Source organism: Pelecanus crispus, chromosome 3 (genome assembly GCF_030463565.1).
Source record: "Pelecanus crispus isolate bPelCri1 chromosome 3, bPelCri1.pri, whole genome shotgun sequence".
NCBI lineage: Eukaryota > Metazoa > Chordata > Aves > Pelecaniformes > Pelecanidae > Pelecanus > Pelecanus crispus.
In genome coordinates this window covers 131,658,968-131,680,422 of record NC_134645.1, presented here as the reverse complement: position 1 = coordinate 131,680,422, position 21,455 = coordinate 131,658,968, and the positions used below count along the sequence as shown (strand labels likewise).

General features: G+C 62.4%; 1 protein-coding gene across 1 annotated transcript; it reads right to left on the bottom strand.

Annotated features, from left to right (window-relative positions):
* Positions 1-5,544: 5,544 nt before the first annotated feature.
* EPHX2 (epoxide hydrolase 2) lies at positions 5,545-15,924 on the bottom strand. The gene is made up of 18 exons (XM_075707894.1): positions 15,883-15,924; positions 15,607-15,766; positions 14,884-15,074; positions 14,648-14,770; positions 14,244-14,318; positions 13,807-13,902; positions 13,411-13,489; positions 13,153-13,187; positions 13,021-13,047; positions 10,262-10,347; positions 9,970-10,081; positions 9,584-9,658; positions 7,460-7,505; positions 7,275-7,377; positions 6,967-7,036; positions 6,808-6,888; positions 5,730-5,788; positions 5,545-5,629 (listed from the first exon to the last, which is right to left on the bottom strand). The coding sequence occupies exons 1-18, from the start codon at positions 15,907-15,909 to the stop codon at positions 5,545-5,547; spliced, it is 1,530 nt and encodes a 509-aa protein (XP_075564009.1). The 5' UTR covers positions 15,910-15,924.
* Positions 15,925-21,455: the final 5,531 nt, after the last annotated feature.

The window sequence follows — 21,455 nt, the reverse complement described above, 5'->3', positions numbered from 1 at the left end:
TGTGTACCCTGCACCCTGACGCCCACACCTTGCACTGCATATGTGCACCCTGCACCCCATGTGTGCACCCTGCACCTTGTGTGTGCACCCCGCACCCCTGTATGTGCACCCTGTACTCCCCGGCCTGCACCCTGCTGCCTGCACCCTGCACCCAGTGTGTGTCCCCTGCACCCTGTGTGTGCACCCTGCACCCCATACCCGCACCCTGCACTCCGGTGCCTGCACCCCACACCCCATGTGTGTACCCTGCACCCCATACCCGCATTCTGCACCCCATACCCGCACCCTGCACTCTGGTGCCTGCACCCTGCACCCCATGTGTGTACCCTGCACCCTGACACCCGCACCCTGCATCCCATGTGTGCACCCTGCACCCCATGTGTGCACCCTGCACTCCAGTGCCTGCACCCTGCACCCCATGTGTGTACCCTGCACCCCGACACCCGCACCCTGCATCCCATGTGTGCACCCTGCACCCCATGTGTGCACCCTGCACTCCAGTGCCCGCACCCTGCACCCCATGTGTGCACCCTGCACCCTGACACCCGCACCCTGCACCCCATGTGTGCACCCCGCACCCCATGTGTGCACCCTGCACTCCAGTGCCCACACCCTGCACCCCATGTGTGTACCCTGCACCCTGACACCTGCACCCTGCACCCCATGTGTGCACCCCGCACCCCATGTGTGCACCCCGCACCCCCGTATGTGCACCCTGTACTCCAGTGCCTGCACTCTGGTGCCTGCACCCTGCACCCCATGTGTGTACCCTGCACCCTGACGCCCGCACCTTGCACTGCATATGTGCACCCTGCACCCCATGTGTGCACCCTGCACCTTGTGTGTGCACCCCGCACCCCTGTATGTGCACCCTGTACTCCGGGGCCTGCACCCTGGTGCCTGCACCCTGCACCCAGTGTGTGTACCCTGCACCCTGTGTGTGCACCCTGCACCCTGTGTGTGCACCCTGCACTCCGGTGCCTGCACCCCACACCCCATGTGTGTCCCCTGCACCCCATGTGTGCACCCTGCACCCCATACCCGCACCCTGCACTCCGGTGCCTGCACCCCACACCCCATGTGTGCATCCTGGACCCCGACACCCACACCCCGCCCTGCATATGTGCACCCTGCACCCCGCGCATGCGCCCTGCACCCCGTGCATGCACCCTGCACCCGTGCACGCACCCTGCACCCCGTGCATGCCGTCCAGCAGACGTTTCCCATCGCAGCCATCGCAGAGACGGGGTCAGAGGGACGGGGTGCCGGTCCCCCCTAGAGCCGCTTGTCCCTTGTACCACGCTGCGACGGCCACCAGTTCTCCTCCGCAGCAGCAGAGCCAGGCCGGGGAGGGTGACCGAACACGTGCCTCCACCGCCGGCCCCTGCCCCATCTTGTCTGAGCGCTAAAAAAAACCCCGATAGAGGCAAAATAATAGGAAATGAAACTTTAATCCCGTGCACGGGGCTCGGCAGGGGATGCGTCTCCAGGGAGGCCGGGGAACGGCAGCAGTGGTGGAGGGTGCCAGCCCTCGGTGATCGGAGCGATGCATCCCAGGGATGCCAGAATGGGAGATTTGGGGGTTCTGCCCCCGTTTTAGCCCCCTTGAGCCGGGCATCGCCTTGCAAACACCCTGCAAGCAGCCTCACAAACCCAGCCCTGTCCTCATGGCCGGGTCCCGGACACGTAGGGTGCTGCCGCTGTCACCCACCCGCTCAGAGCAGCCTCCGCTCCCCTGGGGACACGTCGTGATTTTTTTCCTCTTGACATCCAGGTTTTTTTGTTGTTCTCAGAGGTAAGCGTTTGGATTTGTAGAGCGGGAATTGCAAGCATCTCTTAAAAAATAAACCCAGCCTTTTGCCAGCTTCCCTGGGAGCCGCCCCTCACACCAGGACTTCGGAAAATTATTTCTTCCAAGCCTCTGGTGCTCAGCTCGGGGCTTTGAAACCCACCCTGAGGTTTTCCAGATGTTTTATTCTTTCTTTTCACATCGAAGAGCTGAGACAGGCGCAGGATAGAGCCACGGTGCGTCGTGCAGATGGAGACCACGTCAGCCCTGGGGGGTTTTTGCTAGTACGAGCTCCCCAGCTCCGCCGCATCCCGAGGGATGCGATCCCTCTCCCTCGGCCACGCCCGAGACTGCTACGAGCAGCTTCGAGCTGCGAAAAGAAATGGCCTGGAGGAGCTCGGTCTGCAGCCAGATTTATTTCTGCATTTCAGACCCCATCCAGCGCGCCGGGGCCAGGCCCTGCGGGTGCTGTTAGGCAGCGGCAACCATGGCTCATGTTTGTGGCTGGAGGATTTCTCCTGGGAATAAACCCTCCGAGAGACGGAGTAAGGCCCTGGAGGGAACCGGGGTGAGACTTTGCATCTCTTCTGCTGGTGTTTGCATCGCCTGAGGCCCGAGTTTGCTGTGGCTCTGCTGGTTTCCTGGGTCCCGGCTCTGCAGGCGGTGGGGTGTCGCCATCCCGCAGGTCTGCGTGGGCATCAGAGCTCGCCGAACGCGCTGCGGCTGCGTGCGTGTGTCCTCGTGTGGGATGGAGGATGCGTGCACCGGCGGACCGAGGACACGTACACCCTGGACCCAGGACATGTGCACCCCAGGGAGCCGAGGATGCATGCACCCAGGGAACCAAGGACATGTGCACCCAAGGGACTGAGGACATGTGCACCCTGGAGATTGCATGTGCTCAGGGACCAAGGACACGTGCACCCTGGGGACTGAAGATGCATGCATAGAATAGAATCATAGAATCATAGAATCGTTGAGGTTGGAAAAGCCCTTTAAGATCATCCAGTCCAACCATTAACCTACACTGCCAAGTCTACTCTAAGCCAATCAAGGGTAGACTAGACTAAACCATGTCCCCAAGTGCCACATCTACCCATTTTTTGAACACTTCCAGGGATGGTGACTCCCCCACCTCTCTGGGCAGCCTGTTCCAATTCTTGACCACCCTTTCCGTAAAGAAATTTTTCCTAATTTCCAACCTAAACCTCCCCTGGTGCAGCTTAAGCCCATTTCCTCTCGTCCTATCGCTAACTACTTGGGAGAAGAGACCAACACCCATCTCACTACAGCCTCCTTTCAGGGAGTTGTGGAGAGCGATCAGGTCTCCCCTCAGCCTCCTCTTCTCCAGGCTGAACACCCCCAGCTCCCTCAGCTGCTCCCCACCAGCCCTGTGCTCCTGGGGGACCAAGGACACATGCACCCTGGAGACTGGGGATGCATGCACTCAAGGACCGAGAACACGTGCACCCCAGGGATGGAGGATGCATGCACCCAGGGAACCAGGGACATGTGCACCCCCAGGATCGAGGACATGTGCACCCTGGAGACTTGGGATGCATGCACCCGGGGACTGAGAACATGTGCACCCCAGGGACTGTGGACGCATGCACCAGGGGATCAAGGACACGTGCACCCCAGGGACTGAAGATGCATGCACCCAGGGGACCGAGGACATGTGCATCTCAGGGATGGAGGATGCATGCACCTGGGGACCAAGGACATGTGCACCCCAGGGACTGAAGATCATACAATCATAGAATCCTAGAATCGTTTAGGTTGGAAAAGACCTTTAAGATCATCCAGTCCAACCATTAACCTACACTACCAAGTCCACATACATGCATGCACCCAGGGGACCGAATGCACCCCAAGGATGGAGGATGCATGAACGTGGGGGCCAAGGACGTGTGCACCCAGGGGGACTGGGGATGCATGCACCAGTGGATAAAGGCCATGTGCACCCCAGGAATGGAGGATGCATGGATGCCCACCTCCCCAGAGCCAGTTTTGCCACCGGCAGCCCGAATCTCCGGAGATTTGATCCAAATGCACCGGGGGACCAAGGAAACGTGCACCCCAGGGACTGAAGATGCGTGCACCCGGGGGACCGAGGATGTGTGCATCTCAGGGATGGAGGATGCATGCACCTGGGAGACCAAGGACACATGCACCCCGGGGACTGCAAATTCACGCACCCGGGGGACCAAGGATGTGTGCACCCACGGAGCCGAGGATGCATACGCACGGGGCACCAAAGATGCACGCACCCGTGGGGCCGAGGATGTACACAGCCGGGGTGGGGGGTGGGAGCTGGAGAAGCCGGTCTGGGCTGCAGGAGAGGGGGCATGGAGCTGGCGTAGGATCAGGGGAAAGGGGGCTGCTGGAGCGGGGGCAATGCCCTGCTGTGGCACTGCAGGGTGCGGGGGGACGACATGGTGTGCGAGGAGGGAAGGGGGCTTGGGAGCTCTCTGCAGGTCCTCCCCAAATCATCCCCAGCAGCGTGGGGGGGGCCGCTGCACTGCTGGGCACCGCTGCAGCCTTGCACCCCCACCCCAAAACAGCCAGGTCAAGCCCCTGCCAGGGCTGGGGTGCGGGGAGGGCTGGCAGGAGGCTGCAAACCCCTTTGAAAGCCCCAAAGCCAGATGCCAGTGCCACGGGAGAGGCCGTTTCGGCAGCGCCTGCCTGGCTTTCTGGGCAGGGCTGCGGGGCGGGCGCTTGGCCACGGCTCCTGGCTGCCCACGGATAATGCTTTTGGATTTCACACTTCATCGGTTGACTCCAAAGCAGCTCCGAAACCGGCTCCCGAAGCCGCCTCCCCTGCCAGCGAACCCGGGGAGGACGACAGCCAGGGTGCTGGATAACTCCCGGCTGGAGGGAGCAGGCTTAAACCTCTCGCTGCCCACCCGAGGGGCTGGGGTTTTTTCTCTCCTCCCACCCCAAATCCACGCAGCTCCTTTTTCAGGGACGAATCCGGATGCGAAACGTTCCCGCGGGCTCGCTGGCAGAGCGGGGAAGGACGCAGACAGACAAACCGCAAAGCCCCAGCCGAAAATAGTTGAGGGCTGGGGAGGATTTCGCAGGGGGAAATACCAAGCGTGTTTACCCAAATCCTTACGGCGTTCTGGATTTCTGTTTGTAAGGGCTGGCGGGGCCGGGAGAAGGGCCGGGAGCTGAGGGGAAGGTGGCTGCAGGCAGGAGCCCTGGCACCACGGGGATGGGCCACGATGGGCAGCGAGATGCTGCGGGAACCCGCACCCTAAGGACCGCGGGGAGAGCCGAGGTGCTCGGGTCACTTTAGAAATAACGCACAAACGTTCCGAGGCAGAAGGCAATTTCTCAGGCAGCATGAAGTATTATTAGTGCATTAAAACCTCCGCACCGAAACCAAGCCCAGGACCCTCCGGCCAAACCCCCCCCGGAGCGCAGGAAGCCCCCGGGATGGGGTCGGGGTGATGCGGCAGCCCCGGTGCAGCCCCCACCATGGCACGAGGATGGGTCCAGCCCCAAACCATCTCCCAGCACCCCGGGACCTCGACGAGAGCTCACCGGGACCCTTTTAGCTGCAGAAATCGGGAGCGATGCGCTGTGCCACCCTCCTCCCAGCCCCGGCTCACCCATCGCTTCCACCCGTCACCCCCCCCTGCCGCCAAAAATACACATCAAACCCTAAAGGTAAAACTCAAAGTGTAGAAAGCAAAATCACCCCGGGGAGGAGGGGAGGCGCCGGGCAGGGCTCTGCCCGCTGACCCCGCTCACAGCTTGGAGAATTTGGGCAGGGGGGTGTCGGGGGGGAGCCCCTCCAGCCACTCCACCAGGATCCTGTTCAGCGCCGCCGGCCTGGGGGGATAGCAGGGAGCTGGGGTGGGAGCCGGCATCCCCGGGGAGCCGGGGAAAGGTGGCTCCGATGGAGCGAGGCCGTGCACGCCGGCCGCGGTACCTCTCCATCTGCGTCCAGTGCCCGCACTCCTCGATGTGCTCCCGGCGCAGCTGCGGGATCTAGGGAGGGATGCGCAAGAGCGGAAAGGGGTTGGTTTGGACCAGGATCCGGCATGTTTGAATCACAGAATCACTGAATCGTTGAGGTTGGAAAAGACCTTGAAGATCATCCAGTCCAACCATTAACCTACACTACCAAGTCCACACTAAACCAGTTAAGGGGAGAGGAAGAATTAATTTCATCTTTCCTGGCTTGGTGGCTGGATTATTTTTTCATGAAAGGAAAACCAGGAATCACTAAGGTTGGAAAGGCCCTCCAAGATCATCAGCCCAACCATCAACCCAACACCCCCATGCCCACTAAACCATGTCCCCAGGTGCCACCTCTGCCCGTTTGTTGAACCCCTCCAGGGATGGGGACTCCACCACCTCTCTGGGCAGCCTGTTCCAATGCTTGACCACCCTTTCCGGGAAGAAATTTCTCCCAATATCCAATCTAAACCTCCCCTGGCGCAGCTTGAGCCCATTTCCTCTCATCCTGTCGCTTGTTCCTTGGGAGAAGAGCCCGACCCCCCTCCCTGCCCCCTCCTGCCAGGAGCTGCAGAGCGATCAGGTCTCCCCTCAGCCTCCTCTTCTCCAGGCTGAACACCCCCAGCTCCCTCAGCCGCTCCCCACCAGCCCTGTGCCCCAGACCCTTCCCCAGCTCCGCTGCCCTTCCCTGGACACGCTCCAGCACCCCAATGTCCTTCTTGGAGTGAGGGGCCCAAAACTGGACACAGCATTCCAGGTGCGGCCTCACCAGCGCTGAGCACAGGGGGACAAGTTTGGCATCCGCACAGCCCACCCCGGGCTGCTCCTGCATCCCCAGTTCTTCCTTTTGGCAAAAGCAAATGCCCTCCTGCCCGCTGCATGTGGCAAATGCCCCCCGCTCTGCCCCGCCTGTCCCCCGTTATCAAGTGATGTCCCCATAGCTGGGCCAAATCCAGCCCATCTCGGCAGGACGGAGCTGCCCCGGGGCTCTCCCGCAGCGGGATCTGACGGAAGCGGGATGGCTCCGGCACACGCCCAGGCTGCCTTACCCACTCCTCCATGCCCCTGCTCATCCTGGGATGCAGCACCACGTCCTTGCCGGCTGTGACCATCAGCGCCGGCATCGTGATCTAGAGGGGACACGGGTGACAGGGTGGGGAAGGCGCTGGGTCTGCAAATGGTCCCCGTGGGACGGGATCGGTCCCCACCTTCCTGTCCTTGGCCGAGAGCGCCCAGCGCCAGTTGGGTCGCATGTTGCGGTACCAGTTCAAGGGGCCACTGGGAGAGAGGGGGATGGGGTGGAGATGCCGGGACTCGGCTCCTTCCAGCACCACCGCGGGGACCATCCCACTGCCCACGGCACAGCCGGCCCGGGAAGAACCTGCGAGGGAAAAGCAGCCTCCCCCCGCCAGCCTCGCCCCTTTTTGGGGTTATGAAGCAAGGTCTCGGTGGGTTTGGGGGTCCCCCTTCTTTGGGGGGTGGGTACCCCGCCAGCCCGCCGGGCTCCTGCCCTTACCTGAAGCCGGATTTCTCAAAGCGCTGGATGTGGTACTGCAGCTCGGGGCCGTGCAGGAGCTGGCTGGCGGGAGGGTTTTCGGGGAAGCCCACCAGCAGCCCCCCTGCAACAAGAGGCACGGCGCTGCCGCCATGTCCCGCCCGCGGCATCGCCCACCCCGCAGCGAGGTCTCCCCCTCCCCTCACCTCGCTCCTGGACCTTGTAGAAGTTGAGCGCGAAGGGCAGGCGGTCCTGCGGAGAGAGGGGACGGAGGGCAGGCAGGGAACGGCACCGCGCCCAGGGGGGAAACCCATCCCCGGGGGGCTCCCCGGGGCTGCCAGGCAGACTTGGGGCTCCACACCACTCCTCGCTGGGAGCCAGCACTGAGCATCGCCACATCCCGAGGGATGCAGGAACGGAGCACGCAGCCCTGGGCTGCGGAGCTGGGAGCAGGCATCGAGCATCACCACATCCCAAGGAATGCAGGAACCACCTGCACAGCCCTGGGCTGTGGAGCTGGGAGCCAGCACTGAGCATCACCTCATCCCGAGGGATGCAGGAACGGAGCACGCAGCTCTGGGCTGTGGAGCCGGGAGCAGGCATCGAGCATCACGGCATCCTGAGGGATGCAGGAACCACCTGCACAGCCCTGGGCTGTGGAGCTGGGAGTCAGCACTGAGCATCACCACATCCCAAGGGATGCAGGAATGGAGCACGCAGCCCTGGGCTGTGGAGACGGGAGCAGGCATCGAGCATCACGGCATCCTGAGGGATGCAGGAACGGAGCATGCAGCCCTGGGCTGCAGAGCTGGGAGCTGGCACCGAGCATCCCCACATCCCAAGGGATGCAGGAACCACCTGCACAGCCCTGGGCTGTGGAGCTGGGAGCCAGCACTGAGCATCACCGCATCCCAAGGGATGCAGGAATGGAGCATGCAGCCCTGGGCTGCAGAGCTGGGAGCTGGCACCGAGCATCCCCACATCCCAAGGGATGCAGGAACCACCTGCACAGCCCTGGGCTGTGGAGCTGGGAGCCAGCACTGAGCATCACCGCATCCCAAGGGATGCAGGAATGGAGCATGCAGCCCTGGGCTGCAGAGCTGGGAGCCGGCACCGAGCATCACCACATCCCAAGGGATGCTGGAACCGAGCACATGGACCTGGGCTATGTAGCTGGGAGCCGGCACCAAGCATCACCGCATCCCAAAGGATGCAGGAACTGAGCATGCAGCCCTGGGCCACAGACCTGGGAGCCACCATCGAGCATCACCACATCCCGAGGGATGCTGGAACCGAGCACATGGACCTGGGCTATGTAGCTGGGAGCCAGCACCAAGCATCACCACATCCCAAGGGATGCAGGAACGAACCGCACAGCCCCGGGCTGCGGAGCCAGGAGCAGGCACCGAGCATCACCACATCCCGAGGGATGCAGAAACCAACCGCACAGCCCCGGGCTGCGGAGCCAGGAGCAGGCACTGAGCATCACCGCATCCCAATGGATGCAGGAACCGAGCATGCGGCCCCGGGCCACAGAGCTGGGAGCCGGCACTGAGCATTACTGCATCCCAAGGGATGCAGGAACCGAGCACCCAGCCCCAGGCCATGGAGCCGGGAGCTGACACCAAGCATCACCGCATCCTGAGGGATACAGGAACCGACGGCGCAGCCCCGGGCTGCGGAGCCGGGAGCAGCCAGCGTGGCTGGCAGAAGGACGCCGCCGGCGAGGCACGGCCTCCCGCGTGCTCCCCGGGCGCTGTTATTTTTAAACCGCAAAGGTTTTTCACCCTGAAGCGAGATGTTAACATTTGCAGGGGTTAAGGAAGCGAGCGGCGCTGGCGCTGCGAGGGCAGAGGGAGAGCGGGAGCCTCTGCCAGGCCACGCCGGGACAGTCACCCTGCAAATCTGCTGTTCCCCGGGCTGGGCTGGCTCTCCCTGGGTAACACAGCTTTCTAGAGGTCTTCTCAAGCCCTACTCAGGGTCAGCTTCGAGTCCTAAAGAGGTGCGGGCCCTGCGCCGCTGCTTGCCGGGACGCGTTCACTCTGGTCCCTACTGATGGCTGGCTGAATGCAGACTTTACTGCAGACAGGCAGCGAAAGGACGGCTGACACGGGGTGGGGCATGCCTGAGGGTCACCGTGGGCCACTGCAAAGCCACCCCTGAAGCTTTTGGCTCCTGGCACGGGCGAGGTGGAAGGGGAGAGGGTGCCAGAGGCAGAGCCTCAGCGAGGCTAGCGGGGCTCGGAGAGGACAGCAGGCTGGGCTGAGCCACGGGCAGGCCGCGAAGCCCCTCTGCTCCCACCCCAGGACCACCCTCAGCCCCACACCCACCTGCCGGCGCGTGGAGCGGATCAGGACCTTCAGGGTCCGGCCGATGTCCTTCTCGAGCTCCGCTTCTGCGACGCCCTGCACGGCGGGGAGGAAGCACCGCGGGTGATGCCGACCCTCCCCAGGGACCCAAACCACCCCGGGGCCGGATCCTGCTGCACGTCGGGGCTCGGGTGGAGGCCGGGGATGGTTTTTTGCGGGGTTCAGCGTGGGAACAAGGTCTGGCAGGGGGACCACGAGCCGTTTGCAGCTGGGGCGACAGCGAGAGCCCCACGGCGCGGCAGCCCGGCTACGGGGCAGGCGATGCCCAGCCATGAGCTGGGGACCCCGACGCGGGGTTTAAGCCCCAAAAGAGGGGTGGAGGGTAAAAATTGCGGTCCCGGACTCACCGGCTCCTGGAAGTAGAACTGGTAGTCAAAGGCGGGATAGGTTTTCATCTTCTCCATGATGTCCACAGCGGGGTCGGCGGGTCGGTACGGGGTGTTCAGCGAGGCCACGGCTCTGGGACGTCGCGGGGAGGGCAGAGTCAGCATCGTACCCGGATTTGGGGTGCCCAGCGTGAGCCAGGGCTTTGCTGCAAGGAACGGGGGGAACGGGGGAGGGCAGGACCCAGGGCATCTGGAGGGACCGGGCGGGGGTACGACCGGTCCCCAAGGAGCCGCACGCGTGGCACGGACCCACCTCACCCTCTCCGGGTAGAAGAGAGCCACGTTCCAGACCACGGCACCGCCCCAGTCGTGGCCGACCAGCACGGCCTGCGGGATGCCCTGCGGGGAGGGGGGGGCCGTGAGCGTGCCCCTGCGGCCGCACCCCGCGGAGCACCTCGAAATCCTCCCCAAAAGCAGCGCCCAAAGAGCCATCAGCAGGCGAGAGAGGCGATTTGCCTCCCTCCGAAGCAGCAAAGAGATCAGAAAACAGCAATATTTTCCTTTTTTTGCCCCTCCTTTTTTGTGTTTTTTTCCCTTTTTTTTCCGCCCCCCAAGGAACGAGCGGTACCTGACCACCCGGAGCAATTTGCTCCGACTTAGAATCATCGAATCGTTGAGGTTGGAAAAGCCCTTGAAGATCACCCAGTCCAACCATTAACCCAACACTGCCACGTCCACCGCTAAACCAATTAAGGGGAGAGCAGCAATCCCATGCCTCCTGGCTTGGTGGCCGGATCATTTATAATGACAGTAAAAACTAGGACTTAATTAAACATTTCAAATACCCGGGCCCTGCGGAGGAAAGGGGGTTGATATATCTGCCAAAACCACGTCTGGAGGCTGCTCGTCCCCTGGGATCACCCATACGGGTCCCCGCCACCGCTGCCATCGCATGGGGTGACAGCACGGGGACCGTCTCGGTACCGGCGCAGCCAAATAAATCCCCAACCCCTGTGCCAAGGGGTTCGCAGAATTCCCCAGAGCCGGACAGATCCTTCCCGGAGCCGGGCACGCCGCGTTCACTGTTCCCCCCCCGCCAGCTCCATTCCTTTTTCCCGACCCCTCTGGGCACCTACAAATAAATCCAATTAAAACCCGCGCTCCTGACAATGTAGCAGCCGGTTCGTAATTAGCTGATATTTAGAAGCGTAATTAAAATTCCCTCCCGGCGGACGCGGCTTGGGGCCGGCTGCGTGCCGGCGAGCTCTGCTCGCTGCCATCCGACAGCGTGAATCCCAGCATCCGAGGAGGGCACAGGGTTTGGGGGGGTCCCAGCAGTTCCCACCTCGGATGTGGGGCCGAGCGGGTCCCCCCGGGGCTGATGGGGTTCATCCCACCATCCCTGGCCATCACCGTGCCGGCTCCCGGAATGTTCTGCATCTTCTGCATCCCAGATATGGGCTCAAACAACACAGGGAGCTTCATAAAGTCATTTATCCTCCCCAAAATCCCTCTAGGCGGTCCCAGGGAGGGAGAAGGAGCCGCCCCAGCGGGGAGAGGAGCAGGATGGGCCCCGACGGTAGCGAAGGAGCAGGGAAAACCGAAGTCCCATCCGTATGGGATGCGGCGACCTCGCGTCTCCTCTACCCCCCAAAGCAAAGCTGGCTGCGCATCGATGGGCGCCTTGCGAGCCATTTTCCTTATCGTTCTTAATCCAGCGTGAAGGCAATTCCCCAGAAAAAAAAAAAAAAAAATAAAGTCACGGTGATTTATCCTCGCCTGCTCGGCACCAAGCCGGAGCCGCAGCCCCCGTGACACCCGGCGTGGTCCCCTCCCGAAAATCCACCCTGCTCCGCTGCCGGCGCAAACCCACCACCGCGCCTCGCATAAGGAGCCCTTGTCAAACCTCAAGGGCTTCTTTTTCCCCTTATTTCTTGAGGTTTGTGGGGTTTTTTGTTAGCACTGTGCTTTTTGAAGGACTCGCTCCCTTGGAAGCCATTTCGCAAGGAAAAAGCCCTGGAGATGTTGGGATTTGTTAGCACTGTGCTTTTTGAAGGACTCGCTCCCTTGGAAGCCATTTCGCAAGGAAAAAGCCCTGGAGATGTTGGCATTTGCGGGCTGTGCCTTCTTCCCCTCCACTTCATCTCTTTTAAAAGGCGCAGAAATCAACCCCATCCCCTCGCCTGGATGGGAATTAAAAGCCGGAGCTCCCAAACCCAAGTGGATGGGATGGCAGGATGACACCGGATTCGAGCCGTGCCACGGGGCAGCACTGGTCCCCTGGCCACCCCAGCCACCTGGGAGCTGCTACGGTGGGGGTTTAAGGGGGTGCAGAGGGGCTGCAGCCCAGTATCCTTCTCCACGAGTTATCTCACTGCCTTACCAAAACCCTACCGAGCCACAGATGCCACCAGCCCAGCTCCCCGTCCTCAGCAAGGACACAAGGTCCAGGAGAAGGTGGCGCAGAGCTGGAGACCCTCCCCAGGATGGGTTCTCCCCACTGGCAATGGGTTGTAGGAACATCCCCTTCCCTCAAATCCCATCCACGGGGAACACAAAGACTGGGCTTATCACAGAATCATCGAATCACCGAATTGTTGAGGTTGGAAAAGACCTTGAAGATCACCCAGTCCAACCATTACCCTAACACTGCCAAGTGCACCACTAAACCAGTTAAAGGGGAGAGGAAGAATTAATTTGATGTTTCCTGGTTTGGTGGCTGGATTATTTTTTCATGAAAGTAAAACCAGGAATCACTAAGGTTGGAAAGGATCTCCAAGATCATCAGCCCAACCATCAACCCAACACCCCCATGCCCACTAAACCATGGCCCCAAGTGCCACCTCTGCCCGTTTTTTGAACGCTTCCAGGGCTGGGGACTCCCCCGCCTCTCTGGGCAGCCGGTTCGAAATGCTGGAATCCTTGGGGGCTTGTGCTACCCCAAGGGTTTTGGACCAAAGTTACCGGAGAACTCAGCTGTCCCTGCATGGGAAGGAAGAGGCGAAGGGCAGCCAGCGGGGACACGTGCCCAAACCTTGCCAAGGAGGCACCCATCACGGAGGGGTTCCTCACCAGTTTGTCCAGGAAAACCACCAGGTCCTGGGGAAAAGGGAGGAGAGAAGGGGTCAAATCCTGCCCGGGGCCATGCCCTACCAGCCCACACCGCACTCATCCTGCCCACGTCCGTGCCCTGCAGCTCCTCACCTTGCATATCTGCTCCTGGGAATATTCGCTGACGTCTGCACGAAAGACATAATTGGCATCATTTTAACATCCACACGTTTCTAAGGATTTATTTTGCATCCAGCTGAGCTGCCGGGGCTGCAGGAGGAGCGGGACACCTTCCACACTGCCCCAGAAGACTCCTCCACCCATCTCCTCCTGGGTCTTGGCCTTGGGGTCGGCAGCTCCGGCCTCGTACGCCCCTGTCCCCCCCGCTACGCCCCGGCAAGCCCAGCTCACCCGGTGGGGCTGTGGACTCTCCGTAGCCCTTCATCTCTAGAGCGATCACCCTGAAGCCAGCATCAGCCAAAGCTGGGATCTAGGAGGGAAAGCAGCAACCTCCAAAGGACACGGAGACCCCCGGACCCCCCTCACCAGCGCCCATCCTGCATCTGCCCACCCAAGCATGTGCCGGCCATGCCCGGAGATGTTCCCAAGGAGGGCAGACGCGTGCTGGTGAGGCTGGAGGGTGAGGAACACTCCTGGGCTGTGTCCTGAGTCCCTCAAGGCTCAAGGCAGGGTGGTGGGACAGCCCTGGGACCCCCCAGGAGTGGTGGCCATGCACCCCCTCCGCCACGCTCCAGCGTCCCACCGCCAGCCCCCATGGTCCACCCTCCTCCCCATCTCCTCCATCACCTGGTAGCGCCAGGAGAGCCAGGAGTCGGGGAAGCCGTGGCAGAGGCAGACGACGGGGCCGTGCCCCATTTCCACGAAGTGCAGCTGGACGCCAGGCTGGAAGGGACGGGGAGCCCTCGCCGGCTGCGGGTGGCACGGCTTCACCCCCCAACCCTCCACCAGCCATGGGAGCCCACCACCCCTTCCAGCCCGGCATCCCAGAGCCACACGAGCACGTTTTGTCCCCTGGGATGGATGAAGAAGACCTCAACGATAGGGTAGCTCAGCATCCCCCACCCAGAGCAGCCCATGCAGGAGGGTGGACAACCCAACAAAGCCACCCCTTGGCTGGCACATCCTTCCATAGGGCTCAACACCCTCCCCAGAACACCCGGCCACCCGCAAGCCCTGCCAAGCCTGGGGACAACTTGTCGCTGAGGCTGTCCCCTCTGCCCTACCCGGATGGGCACGTATCCGTGGGTCACGTCGGATGGATCACAGGCAGTCGGCGCCGGCTCTTCTTGGGTGAGAAGCTGTGGGGTGAGGAGCACAGGGGGAGCTTCTGAGCGAGCCCGGAGCTCCACGGGACATCCCCACCACCCTGCTGCTGGTGGGACATCCCCGCGTTTGAGATGGACACGGCTCAGCAGGTCCAGGGGGATGAGGTTATTGGGGGGGTGGGCAGGGTTTGCAGGAGATCACAGCCCCCAGCCCATTCACTTCCAAAGCCGCCCACAAGTCCTGCACCAACACCGCATCGCGGCAAGACCCAGAAGGCTGAGCCCATCCCTCCTGGCTCTGCAGAACTGGTCCAGGACCAGGAGAGCAGGGGACGGAGAGGACCCAGACCACCACTACGTGCCTGGACACCCGAGAGCTCCTCCAGCTCCTTCAGGACGGTTTCGGTGTCCCTGACGAGGATGGTGGCCATGCCCATCTCCTGGGCCGGCTTCAAGTTCTCCCCGATGTCGTCCAGCAGGATGACCTGGAGATACACCAGCGAGAGCCGGGCTCAGCACCCCAGGGAAAGTTTTGGCCAAGGCCTTTGGGTGCTCAGAGGGACCCCCCCGTGCCCTGTTTTTAGGGCGATGGCCGTACCTCCTGCGGCTTCGCCTGCAGCGCATCCAAGGCGTAGGTGTAGATCTTGGGATCCGGCTTCTGCACTCCGAGCCGGCAGGACTCGATCACCAGGTCGAAGTGGCGGCGCAGGAGGTTCATCAGCGTGGCCGTGAAGAGCCGCCTGCCGCTGTCGTCCACCCAGTTGTTGGTGAGGACGCAGGTCTTAAATCCTAGGGAAGGGCAGAGCGGCGAGCACTGGTTTTCCCACTCCGGCTCTTCCACAAGCGTTTGGTTCCACCTCTCCTCCCCAGCCACGTTTCTCAAACCTTCTCAGCCTAAAATATCCCATCTGCATGGCTCTGTCTGGACCAGGACACCCCAGCAGGAGATAAAAGGATGCTCAGCAGGAGCTTATGCCCAATTTGTACTCCCAGGAAAGCAAGGCTCAACCCGTCCCAACGCGGGCGGGACGTGAGCCAGGGCTTGGGCACACCGAGATGCCGAGGACGGAGCCGGGGCGAAGGGCTACGGCGTCCTGCTAATTGCTGGCTGGGTGACAAGGTGTCTGCCGGATTCGGAACCAGAATATCTAATTAGGGGATGCGGAGAGGACAGGAGAGTGCTCGGACGATGATGAGGGACCAAGCAGGGACCCCATGGTGTGACCAAGCAGGGACCCCCATGGTGCCTCCTCGGGAGGGGAGCAGCATCCTTACTCCCTCACCCCTTGCCCAAAAGCCCCCTCCCCACCCCGGCACCCACCGTTCCTCCGCAGCACCCTCGCTGCCCGCAGAAGCGGGGCATTGACCGTTCCCTTGGCCGCCATCTCCTCGAAGGCTCGGGCGATGGAGAAGGCGGGCGGCAGGGCGATGGCGGAGGCAGAGGCGTGCTGCCTGCAGCCCTCTTCCATTTCCAAAAAGAGCTGGAAAACACCCAGGCGGCCATTCGGTTGACCTCCCCAAAAACCAAAGCGCAGCCCACCCTGGAGCCCCATCCGAGCCGCCGGCGATGCTCGGCGGTGGCCACCCAAGGGCTCACCTGGGACAGGGTGATCTGTCCCCTCATCGCTTTGGCGTAAGGACTGTCGGAGCCGCCAGCAAACAGGACATTCCGCAAGAAATTCCTGCCAGGCAAAAGAGGAGAGGTCAGTCGGGGGGGGACCCCAATACCCAGGGGGGTGTTTTGGGGTGCGCTATGGGGAGGGGGATGCTCCGTGCCGGGGATACGGAGCTCCCACCGGCTGCGTAAATCAGTGCCGTTCCCTCCTCCATCACCACCCAGCACCGGGGCATCACTTCATTACCGGGAGATCGTTGCCCATTTATTTTTGCTGGCAGCTCAATTACTTCGCCCTGCAGATAGACGAGCAGGGAGTTTTGCCAGGAACATAAAAAAAAAAAAAAAAAAAAAGCAAAGAGCAAGGTATTTTGTAAGCTGTAGCTCAGAGAAAATAATTTGCCCCTATCACGAGATCACAAAAGGCCTTCTCAGGCGGCAATAAAACAAGATTACAGCAACCGGCTTTAGGACAAAGCTCTCCTCCGCGTCGATAAAAACGCAGCGCGGTTAAAAATAAAGCAGCTTTACCTGTTCCAGCAAGATTGCTGTCACTTTTTTTTTTTTTTTTTATATAAAGCGAAGCAAAGAAATGTTTGATGGCCTGATAATCTGGGAATTTATTGCTCCATCTGCTCCACGTCCCCCAGCATTCAGTGATTTAATATTTTATTCTTTTTTTAACTGCCGGCTTTTTTTTTTTTTTTTTTTTTTAACACCCACGTGCTGCCAGGAAATCCCAACGTGTTGGGCAATGCAGACAGAACCTGTTTGGGGCCTGTTTGGGGATTACCAAACCCTCAAAGACCCCGTATTAAATGGGGCAGAGGGTTCACCAGGACTCGAGGGGCTGTTTGGGACCCGCTCAGGGGTCCGGCACTTTGGGTTTCGTCAGCTCCAACTCGTGCGCTGAGTTGTGTCGGGTCTCAGCCCTGGGGCAGGGATGGGTTTAAATTAATTATCCTCCTTGATTAATTATTAGCTGCTCTTCTTACCGCTTCTGCTTACCACTATCACAATCCTGCCTCTTTGGGGAATAGTTTTAACCGCTGATTTGCACCCCACATCCAGGACAGGATACCCCCCCCTCCCAAAGTCTGCACCCCACATACACACAGGACACCCCCGCCCCCCCAAGTCTGCACCCCATAACGAGGCAGGAGGTGGCCAGCCTGCACCCCATATATACACAGGGACCTCAATTTGCACCCCACGCCCAGGAGAGGGGGTCCCCAGCCTGCACCCCACACCCAGCCCCGTCCTCCTGCTACGGGGCCCCCGGTCACGCACACCCGGCGCGGGCGGCGGCCGCACACACAGTATTATCGCCTCGTCTCTACGTGTCTCCGGCCGAACGGCGACTCGCCGAGGCGCGGGCGGTCGAATGCCGCCGGGCCGGGCCGGGGTGGGCCGGGCCGGGCCGTACCTGGGCAGAGCGCAGTCCCGCTCGCAGGAGCCCAGGAAGTGCTGGAGGCCGGGCCCGAAGAGCACACCGCCAAGGTCGAACAACACGGCCCGCCGCGCCATGGCCGCCCCGCCGCCGCCAGCACCCGGGCTCGAACCCGCGGCCCCGCCGCCGCCAGCGCCGAGGCCCCGCCCCCGCCAGCGCTGGGGCCCCGCCCCCGCCAGCGCTGAGCCCCGCCCCCGCCAGCGCTGGGGCCCCAGCCCCGCCCCCGCCGTCTCGCCCCGCCCCCTGCCTGGGCGCCGCGCTGGGTCCTAGCGCCGCCGTTCGGCGCCCGTCACGGGGGAGGGTCCCCTCCCGCACGCCTGGGACCCTCCGCGGGGCACCCCCCTTTCCGGGGACACCCCCCCTCCGTGCCGCCAGCACCCTCGCGGGCCCGTGGGGCTGTGGGAACCTCGGTCCCCGCGTCTGGGCATGGCAGCCCCCCCGCTGCTGTGGGTGCCCGTGGGTGCCCGTGGGTGCCCGGCTCCCCACCCACTCCCTGCCGCTGCTCCCGGGGGTTTTGCCCCTAATCGCGTTTTCTCCCATGAACGGGGAGCCCGGGACCCCCCCTCAGCTCCCGCAGCACCCCTGGGTGCAGGCAGCACCCGCTGACCCCAACCTGCCTGCACCCAACTCCGAGGGCTGAACGCGGGAAGGGGCAGGGGTGCACAGGCAGGACTGGGCACGCGCTGCAGGCGTGCCCACTCACATGCACACAGATGCACATGCCTGCATGCGTGCAGGAACACCTGTGCACACCTATGCACTTATATACACACATGCACATGTGCACGGCTACGCGCATGCATGCACAGATGTACACATGCACAGCCCCAAAAATGTACGCGCATGAATACAACACGTGCAGGCACGTATGCTCACATACAGACATGGAGGCACGCGCGCACATGCGCGCGTGCCCGTACATGCGCACACATGCAGGTGTGCACGCGCGAAACACACATGTGCATGCTGAGCATGCGTGCACACCACCAGGCACGTTGCTGTGTGTGCACCATCCAGCGTGTGTGCACCGTTCATCATGTGCATCTCTGAGCACACGTGTGCACGCTGAGGCTGCGTGTGCGCTGCCAAGCACGCGTGTGCGCTGCCAGGCATGTGCGTGCACGCTGAGCACGTGTCTGCAAGTGCTGAGCACGGGTGGGCACTCTGTGTGGGCACCGACTATGTACGTGCACGCTCAGCGCATGCCTGCATGCCAAGCACATACATGCATGCTCAGCGCATGCCTGCATGCCAAGCACATACGTGCACACGCGTGCATGGTGCCCAGCAATTTCAGCAATGCTGAACCCCCCCCCCGCGGAGAGGCAGGCCCGGGGAGGGACGTGCCGCCCCCAGCGCACCCCAAACCAGCCCTGGCAGCACCGCCTGCTCCGAGCCAGGCACGGCGTGGCCACGCGTGACCATGGCCACACGTGTGCGTGGGCCGGCCCCTCCGTGGCGAGCCGCCGGCAGTGCCGTGGCGGGACGGCCTCGTCGCCGAGCGGTGAGTGGGTCGCAGGGGGACCGGGAGGGATCGGCAGCGGTTTCGCAGGCACCCCCAGCCCCCTGCCTCAGTTTCCCCACCTGCAAAAGAAGCGGTGGGTGTTGGCTCAGCCCCAGCTTCGGGGGGTGGTGGTGGGATTTGGGGGGTAACTGCACCCCTGCACAGTGCAGCAGAGCTGGGGGGGGGGGCTGTTCCGTGCTGGGATGGCTATCAGGAAGGGGGCAGAGTGATTTTAGGGGGGGCTCAAACCCAGCCAAGCCACGCATTTATCGGCAGCATCCCGCTATGGGGGTTCGGGGTCCCCCATCCCTCGTCCCCAACTTCCCACTTTCCCTGGGACCCCTGTTGGGACCCCCCAGCATCCTCCCGGGGTGGTCCAGTGCCTGGGGGGGGGTGGATGAAACCCCCTTCCCTGCCTCCTGCCATGGCTCAGATCTCCGGCGGGCAAAGATTTTTTCCTCCTCCCATCACGGCGGGGACAGCTCCGGCACAGCCCCTCCGCTCACCCCAAAAACCGGGGCCGGTTGCGGATCCGAACCCCCCCCAAATCCCAGCTGCCGTGACGCCAAGCCCGGCTTCTCCCTGGCAAAAAGGTGGGAACACTCTGGGGGGAAACAGAAGCGGGGGGGGGAAGAGGGGAAAAAGAAGAATTTTGCTGGCCTGTTGCTATTCCGGTGGGAAGAGCCGGGAGGAACAACCCAGCCTCAGTGCCAGCGAAATGCCAACACGGCCGCTCCGCTGAGACCCAGCCAACTCGTGGCAGGGCTGGGCCACGGTGCCGCGGTGGTCTCCGCCGGGGGGTGCCCCGGCTGCTTGTCCCCCCCCCCCCCCCCCCGCAAGCTCCCCTCTTTTGGGACCCTTCGCTCCAAAGCGAACCCCTCCCACCCCTGCCAGGTGCTGGCCTGAGACCTGGGACGCTCATTGCACCCCAGGGTGCCAGCGAGGAGCCTGGGTGCCCATGGGAGCCCCCTTCCCTCTGCAGAGAGGCTCGGGGGTGGCTGGGAGGGTGGGGGGTGTCGCTTGGGACCCCCCCCCAAGCCCCCAAATCCCCGCGCCTGCCGCGCCGACAGCCTTTGGCACCCGCTCCCCTGGCTCCGGCGCCGAGGCTTTCCGGCGGTGGTTTTTGAAAGAGCCGCATTGTCTGCCCCCCCCCCCACACTGCGGCCTCCTGCTTTTCCATGACTCCCGAGGGGGGTTTTGGGGGGACGAGCTGCCCCCCCGGCAGGATCAGCCTCACCCCAACCTTTGGCGTACCCCCGCCGTGCCTCAGTTTCCCCATTGCTATGCTCCATGTGCTGCGCTGGAGCAGGGGGTGCAGAAAGGGTCCCCCCCCCACCCCAGGGGGGTGGTCCTCCATAGCGTGGGGAGAGTGGGGTACGGCACCCCCAAATCCCGGCAGCCAGCGACGCATATCCATGGAAAAATAAGGTTGCTTGGGGGATTTTGCTGGTGTGAATTGGGGGGGGTCCCTGGGGAGGGTCCCAAAAACGTCTCAGAGGGTTTCTGTTTGCTCCTGCAGGACACCATGGTCCCGGGGGGCCCCGGCTGGTGCCTGCTTTTGGGGCTCTGCGCCCTCGTTCCCCCCACCACCACCCAGGGGGGACCAAACGAGGACGTGACACCCCACGTCAGGACGGAGGAGTTGGGGTACCACCTCGCCCAGGATGGGGAACCCCTCCGGGACCCCCAGCGCTGCGGCATCACCTTCCACACCCCCAGCCCGTGCAGCCCCCGTGGGCCACCCCCCTCCGCCTCTCGCCGTGAGCTGGATCATCTCAAGACCCTCTTGCAGGATACCAAGGCCAGCCTGAAGGACGTGGAGACGGCGGCCGCGCTGGAGGACAACCAGACCCGCTACCAGGACATCATCACCGAGGCGCTGCCCGCCATCCACGGGGCCAACCTGGAATTTCAGGAGAGCCTGGACAATGTCCGCAGGGAGCTGGAGGCTCACGTGGCCGAGGCTGATCACCCACGGATGGCTGAGAAGAAGGAGAAGTAAGTGCCGTGGGAAGGGGGTGGACCAGGGGAGATGCTCCATGGAGCTGATGTCCCAAACTCCACGGGTGGGAGCCAGCCCCAGGCTGCAGGCAGCTGGGGGGGGGTCTGGGTGTCCCCAAGGGTCCCACAGCCTTCATGGTGGCTCTCAGGTGACATGTGGGGTTTGGAGGCTCAGCAAACCGCTGCCATGAACATCCATCCATGCGTGTGTCCCTGCCCTAAACCCACCGCGGTGGGGCTGGTGAGGGGTCCTCCAAGGGCAGGGTGGGGCGTGGGATGTCGGGGACGGGGGTTGTCACTCCTAAACCAGTGACCCAGCCACAGCATGATGATGGTGTTCAAAAAACGGGCAGAGGTGGCACTTGGGGACATGGTTTGGTGGGCATGGGGGTGTTGGGTTGATGGTTGGACTGATGATCTTGGAGGACCTTTCCAACCTTAGTGATTCCTGGTTTGACTTTCATTAAAAAATAGTCCAGCCACCAAGCCAGGAAACATGAAATTAATTCTTCCTCTGCCCTTAATTGGTTTAGTGGTGGACTTGGTAGTGTTAGGTCAATGGTTGGACTGGATGATCTTCAAGGTCTTTTCCAACCTCAA

What these genes read in the sequence shown, in the direction of transcription:
- EPHX2 (XM_075707894.1), bottom strand. Translation starts at nt 15,909, where the DNA reads ATGAGGGGACAGATCACCCTGTCCCAG. An exon ending in GGCTCTCCTGGCGCTACCAG is followed by an intron (nt 13,490 to 13,806) that starts GTGATGGAGGAG and finishes TTTCCCTCCTAG; the next exon opens with ATCCCAGCTTTGGCTGATGC. An exon ending in GCAGGGGCATGGAGGAGTGG is followed by an intron (nt 5,789 to 6,807) that starts GTAAGGCAGCCT and finishes ATCCCTCCCTAG; the next exon opens with ATCCCGCAGCTGCGCCGGGA.